Raw genomic sequence first — 24,634 nt, forward strand, 5'->3', positions numbered from 1 at the left:
TCTATATGTACTAAAAACCACTGTGGCTTTTGTCAGCTAATGTTTTTTGTTTCCTTTTTTTAATTGCTATTATTCTTAATTCTGGGGTAGGAATTAACTATTCCAACAAGTAAGGGATTATCACGATCAGTGTTGTAACTCGGACCTGTAGTCTTTGGTGAAGGAGTTTTACTAGTTAACCAAGATTTTCTATGCAGACTATTAAGTGGGGGATACTATTCTCTCCCTCAATTAATCCTTCATCTGTTGTGAAATAGTTTCTTCTGGTTTCTTCAGCAAGTCAGTGTAAGAGGGCCTGTAGATCCTGTCAAAGTGTTTGTTAATGGGACATTTCCTGTTTACATGAATGGGTAGAGTAGCAATCACCAAAAACTGGAAGCTGCAGACAGCTCTTTCTTTCTTTTTTTTCTTTAATACTCTCTTTCAGTGATTACTTCAAAGCTTAGGCAAAAAGAGGCTTTCTCACTGTTGTGGAAAGTGGTCTCAGAGTTGAAGCCTTAGCAAGCTCAGCTAGGTCTAAGGTGTAGATTCCTAGACAAGTTTGCCACTTTAAGGCTGATGAAAAAAAGCTGCCACCTCTGCTTGGTGCCCAACTCTGAATACATAAATATTCCAAACCCTGGCTTAAGAAATCGCTTATTCAGACATGCCTGTTAAGCTCTACTTGAGTTTTAATACCACCAAACTCCTAGTTTTTCTTTGCTCAGCACATGGGAGCAATGGATTACTCTTTACAGATAATACCTTGCATAGTAAAGAGAAGAAACGAATAGGTATTACAAAGTTTAATTTAGAAACTCTTAATTTTTCAGTGTTTGCAGAGCCTGAATGTAGGAGAGCAGAATGTGGCCATTTTGTTTTTTATGCTTCTACATATTTGCTGTATTTTGTATGCTTGATACCTGTTTACCAAAGCTACTTCCCCATCTCCTTCTCTTCCTTCTCAAGTGGCGAGTGAGAAAAGAAGCTATGATGGGTCTTGCCCAGCTATACAAGAAATACTGTCTTCATGCCGAGGCTGGAAAGGATGCTGCAGAGAAAGTGAGCTGGATAAAGGATAAACTTTTGCACATATATTATCAAAATAGCATTGATGACAAGTGAGTCAACCTAAGCCTTCCTAATTTTAATTGTACAGTGATAAGAGATGCTCTGAAAATGAAAATATGTGCTTATCATGAAAAAGCTGTTATATTACATTCTGTACACATGGGTTTATGTTTATTAAATTAATAATTACTAAAGATGTATTAAGAACTCCAGGATGGTTACATTATCTGTTCTTGTATTTATGCTATGTACTGATAGAACTATGTCTGCTATGACAGTAAATTGTAATTAACTAACCTCTGCATGGAAAAAAGCCATCAGATTTTGCTTTTATTATGCTCTGCTGTGTTTGTCTTTTACTTCCCAGAGGTTAGCATGTTAAAATCAACGATCTGTGAGTACTGTACATGTATGTACCACAGTGACATCTCCTTTTGTCAGACTAGATAGAAATTGACCCTTTTGTTAGAACAGAAACTGAAGAAATGTCAGAAAGTGCTTCCACCATTGTCTAATTTTTCCTGTTTTGTCACTCAGTCCCTTTAGTTTAGAAATATTGTTTTTGGCTTGGGAGAGAAAGAATTTTGGCTCAGATTTTGGAAGATAGTTTTCAGCTCTTACTTCTTTGTCTTTTCACAAGAAAAGTCAAACTATGAAATCACACAATGATGGAAATTGAGCTTAGATTTCTAACATAGCAGACCTGGAATCCAGCCATACCTTTATAGTGTTTTTTAGCATCTTGCATATACAGTCTACTGCTTCAGTATGTTGTATAATCTTAGTAACTAGCCCAAATGGGTGACAGCATCCTTCAATTGCCACCTATTGTATTTAATTCTGTATCACAAAACACTGCTGCAGTTGTGAAGGATCTTGCTTTTGTTTGTCTTGCTGGTCATAACTGTTTCTGTTACATATTTTAATAATTGCTTTCTTAAAAAAAAACAAAAACTGGAAGTCTGCTGAGGTAGAATTATCAAAGAGTGGCATCAACTAGGAAATCTCCATGTAATTTGTACAAAGCCAATATTGTATTTGTGTGTATGTCAAATATGCTGGAGAGATTTGTATTTTTTTCTGATGTGTTCATAGCTCATTCAGCATTCAGGGAATGAATCAAAGTTCTATGGTGAATGTGTCAGATTTTTTTTCAGTATTCCAGCTTATTGGAAATGCAGAATATTGTGAAGGAAGCAAGTCAAGGAATTTCGAAGGATAACATCATCAAAGCTCTGTTTCTTTGAATGTGATTGTCTTCTAGCAGTCTTGTTAAGCCATATAAGGCAGTCTTTTGAGTGCAGTGACTGCATGCTGTTTGCATTTTGGGTGTCCACACTGAAAGGCTGGCAGCTTGATTCTCAGTGTTCTTCAAATTTGGCTGATACCTGGAATTTTAATCAAAATTTTGCTAGTTTTTAAGGTTGGACAATGAAATTTTTGGTCTGTCTCATTAGGTGATGTACTTAGAGTGGAAGATAGGACAAGTGGCACTATTTTAAGCTAGAAGAGGAAAGGGTTCGATTAGATGTTAGGAAGAAATTTGATACTCAGAGCATGATGAGGCACTGGTACAGGCTGACTAAAGAAGCTGCGAATTCCGCATGCTGGAGGTGCTCAAGGCCAGGTTGAATGGGGCCCTGGACAGCCTTATCTGGTGGGTGGTAGTCCTGCCCATGGCAGAGCATTGGAACTAGGTGGTCTTTTAAGGTCCCTTCAAACCCAGCCTGTTCTGTGATTCTATGAAGTAAATGTATTTCAATGTTGTTATCGATAGAGTTCTAAAGATAGTACTTTAAGTAGTAGAACTGTAAAAGTGCTGTGATTTTAAAGACTCAACCGTTCCAGGCCTTTAAACACACAAGTAGAAGTCAAAATTGGCAACTTTTGGCCTGCATTCTTTCCATATGGAAGGAGGATAAAATATAATGGTGAACAGCTTTCTGAGCCTTGCAGTGTTTTCCTCTGTGCATGTGGAATGACACTAGTCTTTCAAAAGAAAGTAAGTACTGCAGTATCACATAGTATTCAGGCATGAGGTGGAACAGAAGAAATTTTTTCTGGACATCCTTAATGTTAACACCTTCTAATATTTTTGATCTAACATTAAGTATTGGTATGCTGTGCTCAAGTCTGAGAACTTGCAGCTGGAAAGGTAGTTTATCACCTGGATGTGCTGAGATTCTTACCACAGATGCATAGGGAATGGTGCAAGATAACTACTTCATAAACACTGTCCTGTTGCCAGCTCTTGATATGCCAGTGAATGACTTTCCTCACAGGAGAAAAGTCAGTGTTCCATAGGTACCACCTATTCGTAAATCTTTACCCTAGCTGACATGGAAGGCATAATACAGCCTCACGATTTGTACTGACAGCTGTTTTTGAAAATGTATCTGGAGAGACATGGACCACAGCACTGTTCAAGGATTAGTAAAGCAGGTAGCTCTGATGCCTCCAATCACCTGTTCTATTAAACAGAGATGGAATCTCCTGAGATCTAAAAACCCTGTTTTCCAAGTCATCACTAGTGAAAATGAACACCTAAAGGGAAAAAAACAAGTTCTCTTTAATGTTAATGGAATACCTTGTGATAACTGTATTCATATTCATAGTCATACTTTTATTCCTCTGCCTTGACTTCATGTCCTTTTGAATGTTCTTTGTGTTGAAATAACTTACATTTGACCTGTTTTGCTTTCTCTGTTCTTTGTACAAGGCACTCCTTGGGTACTTACCAGGAATCATAGCAAACAAAGTCTGTAAATTCAAAATGTCTGTTGATATGGTAATGTGCGACTGGATGCTTTGCACAGCTCTCACTGCTAAGAATTAGATTAATATCTGAATGTTCTTTCATTTTGGAGTGTTACTAATGGGCTATACAGTCATACAGTAGCTTGAGTTTTGCCTTTTATTGGAAACTCTCAGTATGTCTACTTCTGTTGGTGTTAGGATTTTGTTGTTTTAAGAAAGATAACTGGATAAAGTTCTTGTTGGCTTGGTTTGCACTCACTTGGGTTTCCCTGTGCTCCTTTTCCTCTATACATTTTGCTGTTCTTTTTCTCTACCTTTTCAATGCTCACTTTACTTTCTGTGTTATAAATAACAGTTTCAAATATTTTGTGTTTGTCAAATGCTACTGTTTTACTTTACCCTTCCCCCCTAAGATGCGTTGGCTCTTTACTTTTACTTCCACTTCAGTTAAATTTTTATATCCTCTCCTCTTTACCTGGGCTTTCTACTGTCTGTATCTCTTTCACTTATGCACGAGGATGAACGAAGATTCTTCAAACCTGGAGAAAAAGGAGAATTTGAATGCTGACAAAAAGTTTCATCCTTTTAAAGTTGAAATTTAATGGAAAGGCTCTCAAGGAGCAGTTCTTGGTAATCTTTCTATCAGCAGTGGAGGTTATCTTTACAGATGAAAAGAGGCCACTTTTCTTCTGTGGGGGAAAAATCTAGTTTCTGTTGTTGTTTTTTCCTTTTTTTTTTTTCTTTCAGCTCATCTAAAAGAAATTACTAGTTTTGGAAATGTACAGATTTTCTCTCTTCTTTTCCTGCAGATTACTAGTAGAAAAAATCTTTGCTCAGTATCTTGTTCCACACAATTTGGAAACAGAAGAGCGAATGAAGTGCTTGTACTATTTGTATGCCAGCTTGGATCCAAATGCTGTCAAGTGAGTATAATTCCAATTCAGCTAATACTGTTTTGTTTTGTTTTTTTTTTTCTAACATCATCTGCTTATATTATCAAGACTTAAATAACATTATAGGTAACTGATGCTTAACGGTATTTGTGATTTTATTTCAAAATGTTTCCTTTAGCTCCAATAATTTTACATACAAACTGCACGAGGCCTTTAGACAAGAAGGCACCTTGATATTTGAGAAGATTTGTTTTAAGTCTTCATCCTGTGAGAACAATACATTCTCATTGTGCTATATACATGAAATTGATACAAGTAGATGAATAAAAATGAAAAATGATCTATTTTGTTTAGAATTGTTATTATTAATACTTTGTGGATTTGATTCACTCAGTCAGATGTTGCACTTAGTAAACAAGATAATTTATTTAACACTACATTCAGCATGTTATTGTGACAAATGAATCATGTTTTTCTTTCTGATTTTGCATGTTTTCAGAGCACTGAATGAGATGTGGAAGTGCCAGAACATGCTGAGGAGTCACGTACGGGAATTACTAGACTTGCATAAGCAGCCCACAGTACGGTTTTGAAAAAAATAATACTTTATCAAATGGACTTGTTAGACTAATCTACCTTTTTTTTTAATGCTATATTATTTGTTCAGCTGACTTTTGATTTCAACATGTAGACAGAGTTCTGTTGACATTAAGTTGCTTTCAGTAATGCTTGCCAAGTGTATGGCCTCCTTAAATTTCTCAGAAGAAATTAATGTGGTTTTTCAAGTTTTTGTTCATTTTTGATAGAATTCCTGATTCTCACTGTATAGACTTTAACATTTTCTAAGTGGAATATTTTCTAAATTTTTAAGTATACTTTTAAAAGTAAATCTTCAAACTAGCAGAGACTTTAAATGCATTTAATTTTGGGGTTTTAGTATGGGAGGCTACCTTTAGTGTTTTGGGTTTAATGTTGAGGGATTTTCTTTGTTTATTAGAACTGGTTGTTGAGTTTTTTAGGTCTTTTTCCAATAGAACATGCTGCTGCAATAGAACTGACAGATGATCTTAAAGGTATATTTTCATGAGGGAGACAGTGCTGATGTTTTTTTGTTTGTTTCTGTTTGCTGTTGTCCCCAGTCAGAAGCAAACAGTGCTGCCATGTTTGGGAAGCTGATGACCATAGCAAGTAAGTGTTAATAAGTTCTTTAAACTACTGTTACAATGTTCTTGGAAATTATTTTTTTATGAATGTTGTCATACTGAAGTAGCAAATTTATCTTAATAAACTGTGTTTAATTATATAGAAAACCTTCCAGATCCTGGAAAAGCACAAGATTTTGTGAAGAAATTCAATCAGGTTCTAGGTGATGATGAAAAGCTTCGGTCCCAGCTTGAACTGTTGATTAGCCCAACGTGTTCCTGTAAACAGGCAGATGTCTGTGTGGTAAGGAAATGGAAAAGCAAACTTTTTTAAATATTTGTGCTTAAAACAGTTATTAAGACCTAATGGTCTATTTTGATACCTTAATATGATTTATATATGTTTCTCATTGCTAAAATACCTTTTTAATTAACCTGTAAAGATTACTGATAATATAATCTTTGGCAATCATCCTAAGAAAAGCAAACAAATACTGGCTTTATTCCCTCCTGGGATTATAAGGATCAAACATTAAGTTTAAAAGACCAATTTCATTTTTTTTGCTTCATTTTAAGAATCTTTTTTATGTAAACTGTTTTAAACTGTCTCCCAGCACTGATAAAACTTACATAAGTGTGAGCACAACTATTGCACCATCTGCATATTATTAGTTCATTTTTCTTTGTACAAAATTATCTTGAGATCAATTTTTTTCTCTCTTTCTCTTATTTAATATCACTGCTGAGAATACACACATTAATATTAAATCAGGCTTTTCCAGAGATTTACAGTGCCAACAATTGCAGCAATTTGGTTGTCAGAGATCTCAGTACAGAGCATCAGCAAACACAGGCTTCTTGGTTTTTGCCTAATGGCTCTGTAATTGTCCAGGGAAGAGAACAGAATGGCCTTCAGAATTATGTTCTAACCACTAACGTATGGAATACATCTCTTTCTAAAACAGCTGACTTTGCAATCTGGGAATGCAGTGATGCAGTTTCAAAGGGAAGACTTATTTTCTCTCCTGAAGATTGTTTAGGGCAATCTGAAAATGGTTAGGGCAATTTCCTGGTCTGCGTAGATCTACAGCTTCCAAACTTGAAGTAAAAGGAAGGTTGAGAAATTATTTATTTGAGACTTGAGTTTTAAACTTGTGTTCAAAATAAAAATATTTTTGTATCCACCACCTTCTGCTGAGTTTGCAGCAGAATTTAATGTTTTTGACACTTGTTGCATTCAGAGGGGGAAGGCAGGTTTTTGATTCCAAGACATTCCCTGGCAAGAACACGGAGTCTGAACACGCGAACATCTGAACTGAACATTCAGTTGGAACTGAAGTGGCATAGTGCTTCTCCATATCTGCAGCATTGTAGCTTCTATTGCATTTTGTTGTTGTTGCTTATGGAATCTGAAGCATGCAGCAAGGTTTATATACAGATCTATGAATTACTCTTGTCTACATAGATACTTAAATTCTGTCTGTGTTGCACTTAGCACTCCCTTGGTTTTGTTTTGAATTTGGTCTCCATTTCCTTAAGAAACACTTAAGAAAGAAGTTTACATGCATCTTGAGTTTTAATGCTGTTGCAAAGCATGCCTGCTTTCACTGTAATGTGATAAAGAAAGATCCAGAAATAACAACAGTCCTCCTTAAAATACATTTCATTGACTATTTACACAGTTTCTGTAATTAAAAGAACTAATTTTTAACTTCTTCAACGTGCTTAGGAAATAATTAACATGAGAATAATTATTGTTGGTAATGTAACATTCTTGTAGAGAGAAATAGCCCGGAAACTTGCAAATCCTAAGCAGCCAACAAATCCCTTTCTGGAAATGGTCAAATTTCTTTTGGAGAGAATTGCTCCTGTACATATTGACTCAGAAGCCATTAGGTAAGTTTGGAAGATCATAGGAGCTCATGAATGGTTACAAAGTTGATTTAAGTAAAAAAAAAAAAAAGAGATTTTCTTGGGAATGGGTTATACAGGTTAGTCTGCCCTAACTGTAGATAGACATTTAAAAATATGTATTTTACATTAATATCTTGCATTTCTATGCAGTCTTGGTTTTTGTTTGTTTTTTTGGGGGGGGGCGGCCGGCCCCCCATTTTTTTTCTTACTGCTTTGCAATGCTACGTCTATAAATAATGATAAAATTTAGCAGTTGTTCCCTGTGAAACTGCTATTTGTGGGGTGTAAGGTGTGAATATGATGATCATAGCTCTCACGTAGTTAACTGCAGCACGGTCTTCAATATAACAGCTGAATTAATTAATTTTTATGGGATTGAGTAAGAGAATGTTTCTATTCCTTTTGAGACTTGTCTGGCAACCTAATTACGTTCAGAAACATTTGCTACTCTGTGTTGATCTGAATGCTACCAACATGTCTTTTACCTAAGCAATTAAATTTTGCAGTAAGCTAAGTCAGAAAGAAAAGGAATAATGAAAGAGTTTAATTTAAGAAAAAGATTATAACAAAAACACCAAACAGACTATCGCTGTCCCATAAATTATTGTCAAAACCAGGTAATCTTGCTGCTCAAACTTGACATTGCATGTTTTCAAGTTCTTTTTTTTTTTTATTTGTTTGTTTTTCTATCTCTTGTTTTAGTGCACTAGTAAAATTGATGAATAAATCAATAGAGGGGACAGCTGATGATGAAGAGGAGGGTGTAAGTCCTGATACTGCAATTCGTGCAGGACTTGAACTTCTCAAGGTAATTTACATTAAATAATCTACATTAAAGTAGCTAAGAATGAATGTTAGTAGTAGTATTTATTTAAATATATTTTAAGTATGTGCAAGATATTATTTAGTGAACTTTTGTAATGACAGAAAGGTTTTGATTGCTAATACTTGCTTGGGGAAAATAATATAAAAATAACCAGTTTTTGGGAAAAGTATGTTTCACAAAGGAAACACAGAATAGAAGTATTCTCCTTAAAGCAGGAATTGGTTTCTTCTTAGGGAAGTCAAAGAGGAAGATAAGGACATAAAGTGTGAAGAGGAGAAAAGAGCAGAGTAGGAGAGGCACTTCTTGTTGGCTTGTACAGTGCTGTAAGGAAAGCAGACAAGGAGGGGAGAAGGTGTTGATGAGTGAGAATTGCCTGAAGGAGAGAAGGAAGGACTTGAAATATCTGGATAACATCTGTGATAGATTTGGTAGTTTATTTTCAATATGTTATAAAGAGGGCTGTACAGTAAGAAAGAAGGGCACGGAGGGGCAGTTTAGATAATTGAGGTGAGACTTTTCTCACGTGTGAATGAGCAAGTTGAACTTCATGGAGACATATTGCACCAAATTTGGTAACGGCAGCAATGCATTAGAAACAGTTATGCAGAATTACACAGGGAAGTAAAGTTTATTTGTTCATGTAGCTCAGAGAAGAAAGCTGTTAAGGTTGAAGGCTTTGTTGCCTTCTTTGCTTTGTTTAAGAAAGTCACTTCAGATATTGATACAAACAACTCTGATCAAAGAAACCAAAATAAGATAAATATTAAAAAATACACAAAATATGTGCATTTTTTTAATTGATCTCCCTACAAAGTGTTATTTGAACTTTGTTATACATAATATAGTTTTCTTCTGGGATAATGGTTTGTTCTCTCCTTGCATCCTTGCACGCTTAGTTTTTTATTTAACATGACTTCTATTTAAAATAATGAGTATTCGATCAGTTTAGATTAAAAGACAGTAATTAAATACTGTGCTTGTTTTAACTTTCTTGATTTCTTGATTTCTCTTCTGCTCAGAAACCAGAGATTATGGAGAAATTAGGATTTTGGTTCAATTACATTTAGTTGAAAAGTGTTTTTAAGTAGACTGGAATATAAGTGAATAATTTTGGTTAATTATTCATTTTAATAGTTATTTTTCCATATTCAAATAATGTTATATCTTATAAAATGTTTGGAGGAAAGGAGGCCCTAAAGAATAAAATGTAGATGAATTTATTTGAAAATGTCTGTATAACTTTCTCCAAAAATGTAGTTTTTGAATGTAATAATCTCATGTGAGCATGCAATAACTATTTCTGTTGACGGTAAGGCTCCTGAACAGCTGTAAGTTTTTCTCTGATGATTCACTTACCTTGGAGAAATATACCTTTATACCTATGGTTTAATATGTATCTACAGGTTCTGTCCTTTACACATCCTACCTCGTTTCACTCTGCAGAGACCTATGAGTCTCTGCTGCAGTGCCTCAGGATGGAAGATGATAAGGTAGCTGAGGCAGCCATACAGATTTTCAGAAACACGGGTCACAAAATAGAAACAGACCTGCCACAGATAAGATCGTGAGTGTGTTTCTTTACATGCTGTTTCTCATACCCAGACTTCTGGCTCTTGGTAGTTAATTCAGAGTATTGCCCCTGAAGTGACATTACAGCCTTGTGAATATGAACAGCTTATCTTCCATCATTTTGTATTCTTTCACAAAGTTTCTGTCTCTTCATTTTTAAATTCCCTGTTCTCACATTATTTATTTATTTAAGATGTTACCTGCTTTTGAAAGTTCTTTTATAATAGACATGTTAAAACCAGAGTGTAGCATGTTTCCCAGGTTACAAAACAAGCAACAACAGAAATATGGTGGAGATGTAATTTCTTGGCACAATAATTTCCTTCACATGATATTTCTATCTTTGTAAGGAATGAAAACATAATCTCTAGTTAGCAGCTCTGTTTTGAAACAAATTGAGAAACAAGTTCCAAAAGCAGGCATAAATTTCTAAGAAAGAATAAAAGGCTGTCTATGTGTTGTCATCATAGTATTCATGTTGGTTAAAGCTACATAATCTACTAAGTATTCACAGACTTTACAGTTTGGTGACTGACATCTAAAATGTTAAAATCAGCCTTTTAGTAACTAACTAATCCGGGTTATAAACTAGAGGTTACAAGTTCTCGTATATTGAAATACTTGCAATATTACTACTGAGCAAAAACGTGTCAGAATATAGGCAGTAGTTCTAGATTTCGTATGTTCAGTGATGTTTACCATAAGTGAAAAATAGTTTTGTTTCAAGTAACCTGTTTGGCTTCTTTATTTCTATTTTTTAAACCAACTGTATGCAGACTGCTTGCTGCCCTTTGGAGTAGGGTTCACCGGTAGCAGCCCAAGTTCTTCCTCACATGAGAAACAAATGGTTTTGTGCCCCACTTCATGGACAGGGAATTCTAAATGGTTCTAGCGTTTTTTGAGATGTTTCTGTGTCAGGTGTTCTGTAAGCAATTCTGTCATTTTGACTCAGTAACTGAGTGCTGAGCATCATGAGCTAATGTCTCAGATATTGCTGTCTTAGGTGATAGGCCAGCCTTCCCACACTCTTGTGAGCCCCTGCAGTGGCTTCTGCCCTGCGCTTTCCTTCAGTGACCACTGATGAGCAAAAATAGATTTCAGGGGTCTCAAATGCAAAACTCTAAGCAGTTCTTAATCTGCTCATACACTGCAAATAAAGACTAAATTTAAAGCAGTAAAAGCCTATAAACCCACTAATGTTGAACAGCTGTTCCTAGGTTTTACAAATTTTCTTCTGCCCCGTTGCTTCCAAGCATGATGGAATAACAAGCCCCCACTGTTGGTTCCCCTCACGCTATAACCTTAATAACCTTTTTCTGATCACTGTTTTCTTTCATGTTTGATTTTTCCCTCTGAACCTTTTTCTGCCTGTGTACAGTCAGATGTGCAGCAGGTAATATTAAATATTTTGTTTGTTTTCAATTTATTATGGTCTTTTTTGAACTGACTTCAAAGGAGCGCATGATTTGTAAGACCATGTTCTGTAGAGATGTATCTGTATAGGTGAAAAGTTTCATGTTTTGTAGATCGCAAACTGTATTTTGAAGTATTTTATTTAATGTTTACAGAACATTAATTCCAATTTTGCATCAGAAAGCAAAAAGAGGCACTCCCCATCAGGCAAAACAAGCTGTTCACTGTATACATGCCATATTTTCAAATAAAGAAGTGCAACTTGCTCAGATCTTTGAGGTATGTCTTGCTTTTTTTTGTTTTTAAAATTTGTTTCTGTTCTTAGTTGAGACTAATGATTAATTTCTACTTCTAATTAGATACAGATAAAACAGATAATTTATGAAGTCAGCCTACAGATGTATGGTAGTTGTCATTACTTTTACAATAGAAAATTAATAATATTTCTGTTTCTTGTAGTCTTTGTAACATTCTGATACATAAGGTGCTCCTTTTTTGTCTATATGGGAGAAGGTAGAGAAAAATAAAGCAAATATGCTGGAATGCTCCGCACCAGATCTCATGAGAATGCATGTAGCAGATTCTAAATGGAGAATAACATCCTCTACTTTCAAACCATATTGAGTTTCCTTGTCTAAGATCTGTGTCTGTGCATTACTTTCTCACTCAGAAAGTGAATGCAGAGTAGTACACATCTACAAGTGAAGACACTAGCTTACTCCTCTCTTACTACTTAGAAAAGTGGTAAAGGAAAAAAATCATACGTAGGGCAGAGAGGTTACTTTTCACTATAAGCTCTTAAATAATACTAATATTAATATACACTTGTAAAATATCATAGATTCTCCATCATGGCCATCTTTGAATGTATATATAATTCAGAGGTGTGAAAATCTTTGAATTAAGTTTACAGAGTGTGATCTCTCTGCTTAGACTTACACGAGAGTGCAAGTTCACGTTCCCTTCTCTACTATCATGTTACTGTGGAAAGGTACTGAGTGATACAGCAACCTGGAATTATCAAAACTGTTGTCTTGAAGGAAATACTGATCACCAGTGGAAACAACTATTTACAGGATTGTACAGTTGTTAGTTTTAGGGGTTTTTTTTGACCTGCCATTATTTTCTGACACTTGTTAGCTACTTTTCAACTTTCTACAACTCATGAAGAACATAGAGTCAAGTTTCCTCCCATTTCTCCCAGGATTTAATGTGTTTCACTGTTAAAACAGGATGAGAACATAAAATCATATTGCTCCTATCTCACGTGAGATTTTAATTATTCTGTTAATTGGGAAATTGCATTCTTTCTCCATTCTGTTTTGCAAATGTTACTAATTCTTATGGAAAAAAAAACCCTGTAAAAGTCATCTGCAGCCCAGTATTAAAATAAGGTGTTTTTTAGGCATGGTGATTTACATATCTACAGCTCATTTTTAATATATACATACTCTTTTTTCCTCAGCCTCTTAGTAGAAGTTTGAATGCTGATGTACCAGAACAACTTATAACTCCGTTAGTCTCACTGGGTCATATTTCTATGTTGGCCCCAGACCAGTTTGCTTCTCCAATGAAATCTGTTGTTGCAAATTTCATTGTGAAAGATCTTCTAATGAATGACAGGGTAAGATCTTCTTTTTTTTATTAAGTCCTTACAATTCTCTGTGTTTGTTATTGGGGAACAGGGCTGTTTTGTTTTGCTTTGTATTTGCAAAATGGTTCAAAGGAATGTTCTGTAAATGACTCGTAAAGAGATGTCACGTCATAGAAGAATCTTCTGTATGAAAGAAAGCTCAGTCCAAAACTCTGTTTTGTTTCTCTCTACATTTTCTGTATGGGTTGAACCAGTTCTTAAACTTACATGAGTATCTGTAGTCAACAGGTGAGAAAAATGGAAAGTTGTGGTCTCCAGATGAAGAGGTTTCTCCAGAAGTACTAGCAAAGGTGAATGGCCAGCTGCCAATAATAATGTATATGTTTGAGTTTTAAAACTTACTTTTTTGAAGTTGTGCAGTGAGGAGTTTGATAAATCTCTTTAGAGTGTAGTAAATCTCTTTAATTACTTTTGTATTGGGTGTTTGGGGTTTTTTTAGAAGCACTGTTCTAGGTTTTCTGTCAATTATATAAATACACCATTACAAAATTGGTGGAAACCATGCATTTTGGTGTCTTGGCTGAGTATATTGAATGCCGAGAAAATTAAGACAACCAAAAGTTGCAGTTTTCCTTGTCAGAGATGTTATTAGTCCTTATTGACTGTAAATAAAGTTGATATAAATTGAGATTTTGAATTTTCTTTGTTCTCTTTGATAGGCTATTTACTGTGATTCTAGTTGTGACTGTTTTTAGAAAGGTTTGTGTAGTTGCTTTTATTGTTGATAATGTAGCAGGTATCATAGATGTACTTGTGAGAAAGCACTGAACCACAGCTGATAGTGCCTTTCTCTTTCTGTAAGTATTACTGCTTTGTTCTGTTCCTTTTAAAATATATCAACTCTAAGAAGTAGGAGTCTTTGGAAGCTTCTGTTTGACAGAAATGGACTGTAGCACATAACAAGTCTAGAAAGTAAGTTCATTGTTTGTTTGTCCATTTTTGATAGGTGCAAGCAATTAAACTTTTGGTACGCTGGCTGCTGGGTATGAAAAACAACCAGTCAAAATCTGCAAATTCCACACTCCGACTGTTATCAGCTATGCTTGTCAGTGAGGGAGACTTGACAGAACAGAAACGAATCAGGTCAGATTCTGTTACTTTTAGGCTTATAATAACATTATTGTGGAGTTGTGTACTAAAAACAGTAATTTGAATCCTTTTAGAATCTTAACGTGTGAAGGGTAATGTTGGGTAATATTGAATAATAGGAGGTGGATCTGACTGGAGTTTAAAATTTAGGACTGAATGGTGCATATGAAAATATTCTTCATACTGATTCTTTCTTGCAGTCTACTCATAATATAGCTTAGAACACTGTAGATATCTTGCTAGTAAAAGACATTCCAGAGAGACTTGCAGGAGTTTCTTTGAAAAAAACTGAACAATCAGGTTTAATACATTTAAATGTTGGGTAAATTTTGGGTGGAGCATCTTCCAATGTGGGGTTACTCTACACCACATCTCCATTCAGAGGGTAAGGGAAATCTGTAACAAATGAGTTGCTTTGATTCACGTAGTGGTATGCAGACAAGAAAGAGTGCAATAGAGCTGCAGAGCACCTTATTTTCACAAATGTCATTAAGTTAATTTAACAATATGAAGCTGTTGAGCTGGTCAGACTGGGAAGAACCTTGTGTTGTAAATGGTGTTGAAAAAAGAAAGAAATTGTGATACACAAGTAATTTAAGCAGAGTTTTGGGGTTTTTCCCTCCTGTTTGTATAGTAAATCCGATATGTCTCGACTACGATTAGCTGCTGGCAGTGCAATAATGAAGCTTGCACAGGAGCCATGTTACCATGAAATAATTACCCCAGAACAGTTCCAACTCTGTGCGCTTGTCATTAATGTAAGTAACTACTTTTATATTGAAGTGATTCTTAGAGTTCAAAGTCCTTCATCTGAGCTTTTGTTGCTGCTAAATTGATTATTTAATATTGCTCATTGTGGCTTTCGAGAGTTCTTGAAGCTGCAAATACTTCTTATACAACACTTGTTGATATTTTTAAAACATGTCACCCCATCATTCCAGTTGGATGTTTTCCATTGTTCTAACAGAATTGTTATGGTTGCATTCTTATGTTTTATTTTGTTACAGGATGAGTGCTACCAAGTGAGGCAGATATTTGCTCAGAAACTGCATAAAGCACTTGTGAAATTACTGCTCCCTTTGGAATATATGGCAATCTTTGCTTTGTGTGCCAAAGATCCTGTGAAGGAGAGAAGAGCACATGCCAGACAGTGCTTGCTTAAAAACATCAGTATACGAAGAGAATATATTAAGCAGAATCCTATGGCTAACGGTTAGTGTTTCAGTAAATTTGTGAAGAATACAGTGGTTGAATGCTAAATTGGAAGAAGTAATGGTTAAAAGTTAAGCAAATTGCTTTTATAAAGAAATACAAAGTTAATTTGTTTTCTCATTTTTTATATTTATCACATTTAAATCTAAATTTACTTTAGCATTAACCATAAAATACTTTTCTATATATTGCTGAGAAACATATGTGTAAAGTACAATACTGTTATTCTGGTAGCTGTTTTGCTTGAAAAATAAAATTTTGTTTTCTGATATGTTAGGTTTTATGATCTCTTCCTGATTTGGGGCCAAATAGTTTCAAAGTAGTAAAACTCATTTATATTTAATGATGGGGCAAACTGGAGGTGTCTCTGCCTATAGCAGGAGGGTCAGAACCAGGTGATCTTAAAGTTCCCTTGCAATCCGAACTATTCTATAATTCAGAAAGTAGAATCTGCAGAAAAAGGAACACAGACTGAAGTTTTATGTTCTGTGTATTTGGAAAAGTAATACTTGAAAATATTCTGTCTTGTGATGCTTGTCTGTATGTATGTATAACAAAGAGATTGGTTATGATTTTTGTTTCTTACTGCAGAAAAATTGCTGTCCTTGCTGCCTGAATATGTGGTACCATATATGATTCATTTACTGGCACATGATCCAGATTTCACAAAACCTCAGGATGTTGATCAGCTTCGTGATGTCAAAGAGTAAGTGTTGAATGATTCCAGAACTATTTTCTGTGCTTAGAAAAAATTGTTAGGAAAATGATCCCTTGTTTTGCAATATACTGTTGATAAAACATTAGTTTTGGAAAAGGAAGAAATCTTCAGAAACTGCTTAGCAGTGTATTCTGAAACACCAAATGGTAACCTTTAACTTTTATTAACTGTTTAGGCATCCATCTCTCCACATCACCACTCTTTGTTTTTGATTTTTCTTCTGTATTCATTTTGGATGGAGCTGTAAGCTAACTTGTTTTGGTACCACGAAAGCACATATAATGACATATTACAATATACGTATAATTAGAAAAACAATTATTTGCACAAATGTACATGTCCATATCTTATTTTTGTACCTTTATCTATGAGAATCCCAGTCTGATTTTTTTTCTTTAGTTGAAGACCTGAATTTGTTCTGATTTCTGAGTTACTTGACTCACACTTGGTCAGAACCTGGAGTTGAGAAAGATTTCTTAACTGATAATCAAGTCTGTTTTGTTTTTTGGTTTTTTGAGCACTTCTTGTTCTTGGCCACACCTGAAAGCACTCCACTGTGTTCTTTACTGTTTTATCCAGAATTGAACAAGTTCTGATTTGCAGTTGTTACAGTGCAGTACTGTGAGAAGTACTTTGTAGTGCACAGAGTTTTTCGGACATCCCTTGTATGGCTGTCCTTTGTTGCCAGATTTCCTCCCTCATTCTTGTCACAGGCTGGCTGAACTAGCCAGAGAGGACTGCTCCAAAGAAAGAAATGCTATGTACAGGAATCTTGGCAGGAATGCTTCTCTGAAAAGTTTTCTGAGATAAATCCAAAACATTTTTCTCCTAATGTAATACAGCATTTCTTTCAGGACTTCTGAGAGTCACAGTGTTCATTTTAAAGCGTTGACTTAGATGCTTATACACTTGTAGAAGCAGAGTGGCAGTGTGTTTTGCAGTTGTCTCCTCAGTTCATCTTGAGTTTTATGTAGCCTAAATGTAGTCAAATAAGGAAATACATGCTTAGTGAGTTCCTTGTTTGTAATTTGTGATATTTACACTTACAGTGTCTTTTGAGGCTGTCCTGTAGAGTTATGTTTGTTTTTGTTGTTGTTTCTCTCTCAAAAAGGTGTCTTTTCCCTCTGAATTGACATTCCAAAGAAATAATGAAATGCATGCAGAGAATGAACTTTCTTTAAGTGACTGTTCTTCTATTGCATCAGCTGTATCTGGCCTATTCACTTGGGATCCTTTAGTATGTCTGTTCCAGTGTTTATGTAGTGTGTGTTACAGTTGAGCAGTTGTATAGTTTGAGCTAGTTTTGTGTGGTCATGATGAATTGTTGGCAGTATGGTACCCATAGCCTGAGATAGTGATTGTAGAATTGCTGGAATTCTTTCTATTCTGAAGCCTAAGACTGAAACAGTTATAATTAAAGGTCTAGACTCTGTTCTCCTCTTTGGATGCTATCTGTTCATGATTTTTTCAAATTGACTTAGTTGCTTAAAGAAAAGCTAGCACAGCTGACTTGTTTTTTTTTCTTCCCAGAGAAGCTGCTGTATAAAAGTTGGAATGTAACTGTGGTTTATGGCTTTTTAGGTGCCTGTGGTTCATGCTTGAAGTTTTAATGACAAAGAATGAGAACAATAGCCATGCCTTCATGAAAAAGATGGCAGAAAACATCAAGCTTACACGAGATGCTCAGTCTCCTGATGAGCCAAAGGCCAATGAAGTAAGAAGTGCAGTTCAGATGAGTGTTTGGTGATGGGCTAAGGGTTTCACAAACTACTTGCTGGACAGGACTTACAGGAAATTTAAAAACATTAGCTCAGACATTTAAATTCTTTTAGAGTGTGCTAATTGGAAGCATTGTGTGTGTGCTACCAGTCTCATTCTTTCTGAAACTTGTTGACCTTAGCCAGCACACAGTACCAGAAAAGTTATTAAACAAGATTTGTTAAATATTCCTGTTATTCCGTAGTGCTTATTTTAATTCCAAATATCTGATTTTCCAACATAATTATTTTCTGTTGTTGAGGAAATACTGTAGTATATGGCTGCTGTTAAATATATGTTACCAGCTGAGAAGAGAAACCATTTATGGTGATTCCATCAAGAGCTTCTATTACACAGCTTAGATGTCTGTAGTTTTATTACGTTTTATTAAATAGTGTAATATTAAAAATGAGGAATTCTCTGTTCTAAGAGCCAACAGCATGGTTAATGACATAATTACAAAATATGTCCTTAGTAGTGGTTGTTTCACATACAGATTCAATTTGCTAAAGAACTGCATTCTCTACACAGCAAGTAATTCCTAAAGCATAATTTTCTTTTTTTCTTCAGAAACTTTATACAGTATGTGATGTAGCACTGTGTGTAATCAACAGCAAAAGTGCTTTATGCAATGCAGATTCACCAAAGGACCCTGTATTGCCAACCAAATTTTTTACACAACCTGAAAAGGTAAAGTTTTATTAATTTAATTTCCAGGGTAATAAGGGGAAATTCTTTGATTGTTGCAGTTGAGATCATGTCATGGAAAAAGGCATATATTTTTTCCTCAACCATATAGTTGGTATCACCAGGTGTACAATAAGCTAGATGTGTCTCAGCTAACATTTGCCAGAAATGTTTGTGACCTGGTGAGAGCTACATGTAGTAAACATCAACATGCTGCAGATATTGCTAGATCATTCTGTTGAAGTGCTGTACATGTTCTCCTGAATGTATGGGGATATATGTATATTCTGACTGTGTATTTAATTAGAATGCAAAACAGCCAAAAAAGAAAAAAGGAACATTCCTGACCTTCTGTGATGTTTTAGTTTAATAGCTGGCTATTTTGTTTGATGCCCAAACCAGTCCTCTTATTGCCCAGCAGTAGTCCAAGTGAGTGTACCTCTACTGTCAGCAATAATGCTGATGTTACTTCAGAGACTTACTTTTAAAAATGTATAAGTGGACCCATAGTAATTGTCCATACTAGTTTTGATCATACCAAGCAATGCATTTCACATTTTTCACTGTCTGAGACTGTTAACTGCCTTAGCAGAGTCCATTTAAACAAAACACAGTCTGGTTAATTAATTCTGGTTTGAGTGATGCCCCTGTGTTGGGAAGCTGGTGTCTGATAGGTGCCTGCATTCAGGTGTGGTGTTTTGTGTCTGTAAACTGTAGTCAGAGTGATGAAGTTCACAACTTTCAATTTTTCTAGAGAAGATAGCACTTGTTCTCTGTTAGGACTTCCCATAAAAAGATAGAAGTGAAGCAAGAGGGAAGTCAATTTTACTTCATTTCAAGTGATCCATGTCATTTAAGAAGGAAAAAATGTAAATTCCAGCTCCTCATATGCCATACTGTTAGTAATGCTCTTTCAGATCTCCTCTGAAGCACTAGTGTGACTGATCTTCATTAGATTTATTCATTATCAATAGAAGGTTGAGGCTCTGGGTAGACTGATCTAGTGAGTGGCAGCCCTGCCCACAGCAGGAGCATTGGAAATAGGTCCTTTTTAACTCAAGCCCCTCTGTGATTCTGAGGTGGCATAGTGCCATCACTCTTGAGAAATCAGTCGTGTAAATGTAAAAACAACAGCAAGATTGAGAGATCAAATGCAAATTAATTTTTTTATTTTTATTTTTTTTTTTAAATAGGATTTTTCCAATGACCGGAATTACATTTCAGAAGAGACAAGGGTTCTTCTTTTGACAGGAAAGGTAGTATATTCTGACAAGTTTCAATTAATTTGAAGATTATTGTGACTTTAAATGTTCTCCTTAGCTTGATAATAAACCATAAAGAGAATCATGATACTATAAAAAAAATTGTATGAAGAATTTGTATACAGTGATTCATCATTCATTCATTTGAGGGAATAATGAATGCTTTTAACTCCATATACTACTCAGTGTGGACAAAACACCAAGGTAGTACAGAGGATGGAGAACATAAAGGTAACAGAGGCATAGGTTCTTGATCTTGTCTTTCAGATAGTAACAGGTTTTTTCTTTATTCAAATAACTGTGGCATAAAACTATAATTCAGATACTTAATTCTGTGATGTTGCTAGGATTGATTATCGTAGATTTGTTGTCTTACTACTTTCAATATAACTGCTAAAGCTGTTAAATTTAACTATAAATGTCTATATCCATCTGATCATTTTAATTCAGATATAATTTGGCTGACACTCCATGTGGAAGAGAAAATACCTACCATGTCTTTCTTGTGGGGAGGAAAACATAAACAACAGTCTATTCCCGTTTTCTACCAGCCACTCTTTTTTAGGGGGATTCTTTCTTTCTTGGGATTCCTAGGTTGCATTTAAAGTTCATTGGAATACCTTTTATAGTAGCTCACAAAGCTAGCAGGTTGTTTTCTTGAGTTTAGTGAAACAGTGTTGGCTGACCTGTAAAAGAACAGTATAAATTATATCTCTATGTAACATCGTATGGGTTTTTTTTTAATGTTCATGTTCTGTGTTCAGTGAACAGTGAAAGCATTACTTTCTAAGTCTTCAGTCAGAGCAGAACTTTGTAGTAATGGTTCATTTTAAGGGTAGAAACAAGCAATCGCTCCATCAATAGCCATCATCTCAAACTGCTCCTCACGCTGTTTTTTGTTCTTTACAAAAACTCCTGCTATCAGAGCAGTTCATGTGGGTGAGTTCTGCTCAGCTGGCGGAATGCTGTATTTTTCTACTTTATGTTCACACTTCAACACTAGCCTGGATGCTGCTCAGCGAGCTGGTTAAGCTTGTTACACTGGCAGGAAAATAGGGACGGGGGCATGTAGATAGTTGTGTGCTCATTTAGCAAGTGTTGGCATTATGTTAGGAAGAGAGGAGGCAGGCAGAAGACTACCTTCTGTAAGCTATTCCTTGTTGGATAGCAGTTGGTAGTAGGCTGGTGTTATCTGTTTGCTGTTGTAATTGTTTCACTTTTGATATATATTTGATATATTGATATACAGCTAAAGGAGAGTTTGTGGTTAGTTGTATAAATGTAGAACATTTCTCTTTTGATAAAGTATTCAGCAAATGAGGCTACAAAGGTGCCTTACCATAAAATAGCAGGATTTTTGAGTTATGTTTTTTTCTCTTGTACTCTCTTAGAATAGAGTTTTATAGAGAATCAAGAGGGCAGGGTGTCCTGTGTCGAGCTAGCATTGTTTAAGTAATTGTCAGTGTTTTGGGAAAATAAACTTGAATTCCATGCTTTGATAGAATGCAGACACTTGTTTTTCTTACTTTCTTTTCAGAAAACACAGATGTAGAAAGACACCCCATTAAATCAGGCCAGTGTTTCTACTGGCCTTCTTTTATCCAGTGACCAGATTAATATGATCATGCAGTCCTAGCCACTTTATTTTGCATGCTTCCAAGCATATATGATTTCTAATGCAGTGCTAGACTCTGTATCTCTGTCTGTTGGTTTTGATGTCTGTTTATGGTGTTCACAAATTTGTCTGCTCATGTTTTGAACCTACTGATATTCTGCCTTCACACCCTCTTGATGAGGAAGTACTTTCTTTTCTCTCTCAAACATTTTCTCTCTCACCTGAGTTGCACCAAATGCTTCCTGTTTTCTAAAAATACCTAGTATATTGAGCAAATAAAACATGTTACAAGCATGAATAAATATTGATGCAGCTACTGAATGGTAGTTACTTTGGTAACAGGCTTTTTACAGAGATGTTGCTTTCTGATGGCCAAATGTTATCTAATATCTGTGGTATCCCTCTGTTGCCTCTTCTTCAGCTTCCTTGCATGGAAATTAATTTTTCTTGTGAGAATTGTAGAATCATAGGATAATGATTCTAGAATCATAGAATGCATTAATCTCCGAGGAAACATGAAATTACATGAAGAATATGACATGTTAGTTGGGAGAAGTCAAAGAAGTTTTTTCTTAAGAGATGGGAAAGACTTACAGCCTATTCAGCGTGATCAAATCATTCAGCAGCCATAGCAAGATACAAAATACCATCTCTCTATCAGAGTACCACAGCATAGATGGTGTATTAAGAAATTATGACTCAACAGTGTCAACCTTGGCAGCTTGAGAAGGCCAACCATACCTCGGGTACATGAGGCCCAGGCCCAGCACTTGCCAGCCCTGCAAGGGAACAGGTTGTCTCCTTGTGCTCTGTGCTGTGCAGCCTCACCTGGAGCTCTGTACATGTTTAGACACGACAATATAGCAATTACATAGAACTTTTAAGAGGGGTCATGAAGAAGGGCTACAGAGACAGGGAGGGGTGTAGAGGGCAGAATGTCAGGACTGAGTGGGAATCTGATAAATGTTTACAAATATCTGAAGGACGTTAGAAGGCAAATGGGTGAGGCCAGGCTCTTCTCGGATGTGCACAGCAATACGACAAGGCAATGGCCTAAAACTTGAACATAGGAAGTTACATACAAACATGCAGAAGAACTTCTTTACAGTAAGGGTGATGGAGCACTAGAACAGGATACCCAGGGAGGTGGTGGAGCCTCCTTCTGTGAAGGTATTCAAGACCCATCTGGATGCCTACCTGTGTGACGTATTGTATGGATCCTGCATTAGCAGGGGGGCTGGATTTGATCTCTTGAGGTCCTTCCAACCTGTGTGATTTTGTGATTCTATGATTTCTGTGATTCTTCACCAGAGGTTGGCCAGGCACTGGCACAGGCTCTCTAGGGAAGTGGTCATACTAACAAGCTGCCGGAGTTCAAGAAGCATTTGGATGATGCTCTTAGAAGTATGGTTTGAATGTTGGGTGGTTTTGTACTGAGCCAGATGTTGGATTCAATGAATCCTTGTGGGTGCCTTCCAACTCAGGATGTTCTGTGATTCTGTACACCTGCTTTCTGTGGAGTAGAAATGTGTGCGTTTTCTACTGGTGCAATGAATCCAATTTTGCATTATATTTTGAAGAGCTTTTTCCCAAAGACGTTTTGCTTTGCAAATATGGGATGTTGCTACATCCTTTTGATCTAGTATTATCCAACATCGTGTTTCTTATTGGTACTTCTTTAAGCACTATCACAGCTGGTGAGGGGTCGGAGCACAAGCCTTCTGGGGAGCGGCTGAAGCAGCTGGGATTGTTCAGTCTGGAGAAGAGGAGGCTCAGGAGAGCTTATTGCTCTATTGGGGAGGTTGATAGTGAGCTGGGGGTCGGCCTCTTCTCTCTTGTAACCAGTGATAGGACTAGAGGGATGCTTCAAGCTGCCCCCGGGGAGATCCAGGCTGGATGTTAGGAAATACTAGTTTCACTGAAAGAGCGGTCAGGCACTGGAATGGGCTGCACAGGGAGGTGGTGGAGTCACCGACCCTGGAGGTGTTCAAGGAACATTTGGATTTCGTGTTGAGGGACATGGTTTAGTAAGAACTATTGGTGATAGGTGGATGGTTGGACTGGGTGATCTTGTGGGTCTTTTCCGACCTTGGTGATTCTGTGATTCTGTGACTTCAAAGCAGGAAAGAGAACAATTGATGAAGTGCCACTAAATGATGAGAAATAAAACTGTGATAGACTGCTTGTTAATTAAGGATGAGGTCTGTAGCTCTAAATTGATGGCATCATGACCGAGACTGTTAATCCAGAAACAATATTTTTAAATATTCAAGAACATATTTAAAAATGTGTCTGAAAATTCCTGTTTTTAAAATAAAACCATTTTCTTTTAGCCAAAACCAACTGGTGTGTTAGGTACAGTAAACAAACCATTGTCTGCAACTGGAAGGAGACCGTATATTAGAACTACAGGATCAGAGACTGGAAGCAATATCAGTGTGAACTCTGAGCTGAGCTCTTCTGCAGGAAACAGATCAAGGTACAGAAGTATGCATGAAATACACTGAAATGATCTTGATTATTTATTTATTTGGAACTATTTCATTTTAAAAACTTGTGTATGTTTGTATAAATTGGTTTGAGCGCTGCTGGTCTTTACTTTTCCTCCATGTCTTTGCTAGAATTGGCTATTTCTGTCTGATAGAATTTCCATCTGAAACACGAGTTAGTTTAGAGTAACAATCATGATGTTTGTGAAAATAATTGCATGACACTGTGTCTGCCATAAAGGACTTGGCTTAAAAAGTTGCAAACATTTTATTTTCTGTTTTGTGTATCTTGGCTTTATTTTGTCTTCAATTATGCTACCAGGGAACAAAGTTCAGATATATCAGAAACTGGCGTCAGTGAAAACGATGAAAATCCTGTACGAATTATTTCAGTCACACCGGCAAAGACAGAACCTGTGAAAAATAAGGTATGTTTGGGGATTTTGTGGACTGTATCTCTATAATTAGCTTGAAAATGGGCATTAATTCACTATACATCTCTGTGGATGGTCTCAAAGGAATTGATAATGCCAGGTTTAATGTAACTACAGTTTTCTTAGTCCAATGAAACATCTCTGATTTTCAA

The 24,634-nt window shown here is 36.0% G+C and overlaps 1 protein-coding gene across 2 annotated transcripts in view; it reads left to right on the top strand.

Annotated features, from left to right (window-relative positions):
• Positions 1-24,634, top strand: part of PDS5A (PDS5 cohesin associated factor A) — a 71,796-nt gene that overhangs the window by 41,644 nt on the left and 5,518 nt on the right. For both annotated transcript variants that reach the window (XM_042871128.1, XM_042871129.1), the window contains exons 12-31: positions 949-1,100; positions 4,617-4,730; positions 5,200-5,281; positions 5,840-5,888; positions 6,007-6,146; positions 7,623-7,738; positions 8,459-8,564; positions 9,986-10,146; positions 11,720-11,843; positions 13,030-13,188; positions 13,440-13,508; positions 14,165-14,301; positions 14,942-15,065; positions 15,315-15,519; positions 16,111-16,225; positions 17,819-17,951; positions 18,566-18,685; positions 19,876-19,938; positions 23,893-24,038; positions 24,371-24,476. In XM_042871128.1, the coding sequence (XP_042727062.1) occupies positions 949-1,100; positions 4,617-4,730; positions 5,200-5,281; positions 5,840-5,888; positions 6,007-6,146; positions 7,623-7,738; positions 8,459-8,564; positions 9,986-10,146; positions 11,720-11,843; positions 13,030-13,188; positions 13,440-13,508; positions 14,165-14,301; positions 14,942-15,065; positions 15,315-15,519; positions 16,111-16,225; positions 17,819-17,951; positions 18,566-18,685; positions 19,876-19,938; positions 23,893-24,038; positions 24,371-24,476 (2,421 nt within the window). The remainder of the gene's footprint in view (positions 1-948; positions 1,101-4,616; positions 4,731-5,199; positions 5,282-5,839; positions 5,889-6,006; positions 6,147-7,622; positions 7,739-8,458; positions 8,565-9,985; positions 10,147-11,719; positions 11,844-13,029; positions 13,189-13,439; positions 13,509-14,164; positions 14,302-14,941; positions 15,066-15,314; positions 15,520-16,110; positions 16,226-17,818; positions 17,952-18,565; positions 18,686-19,875; positions 19,939-23,892; positions 24,039-24,370; positions 24,477-24,634) is intronic.

This window comes from Lagopus leucura, unplaced genomic scaffold (genome assembly GCF_019238085.1).
Source record: "Lagopus leucura isolate 7727_CA_CO unplaced genomic scaffold, USGS_WTPT01 Super-Scaffold_100004, whole genome shotgun sequence".
In the NCBI taxonomy this organism is placed as follows: Eukaryota; Metazoa; Chordata; class Aves; order Galliformes; family Phasianidae; genus Lagopus; species Lagopus leucura.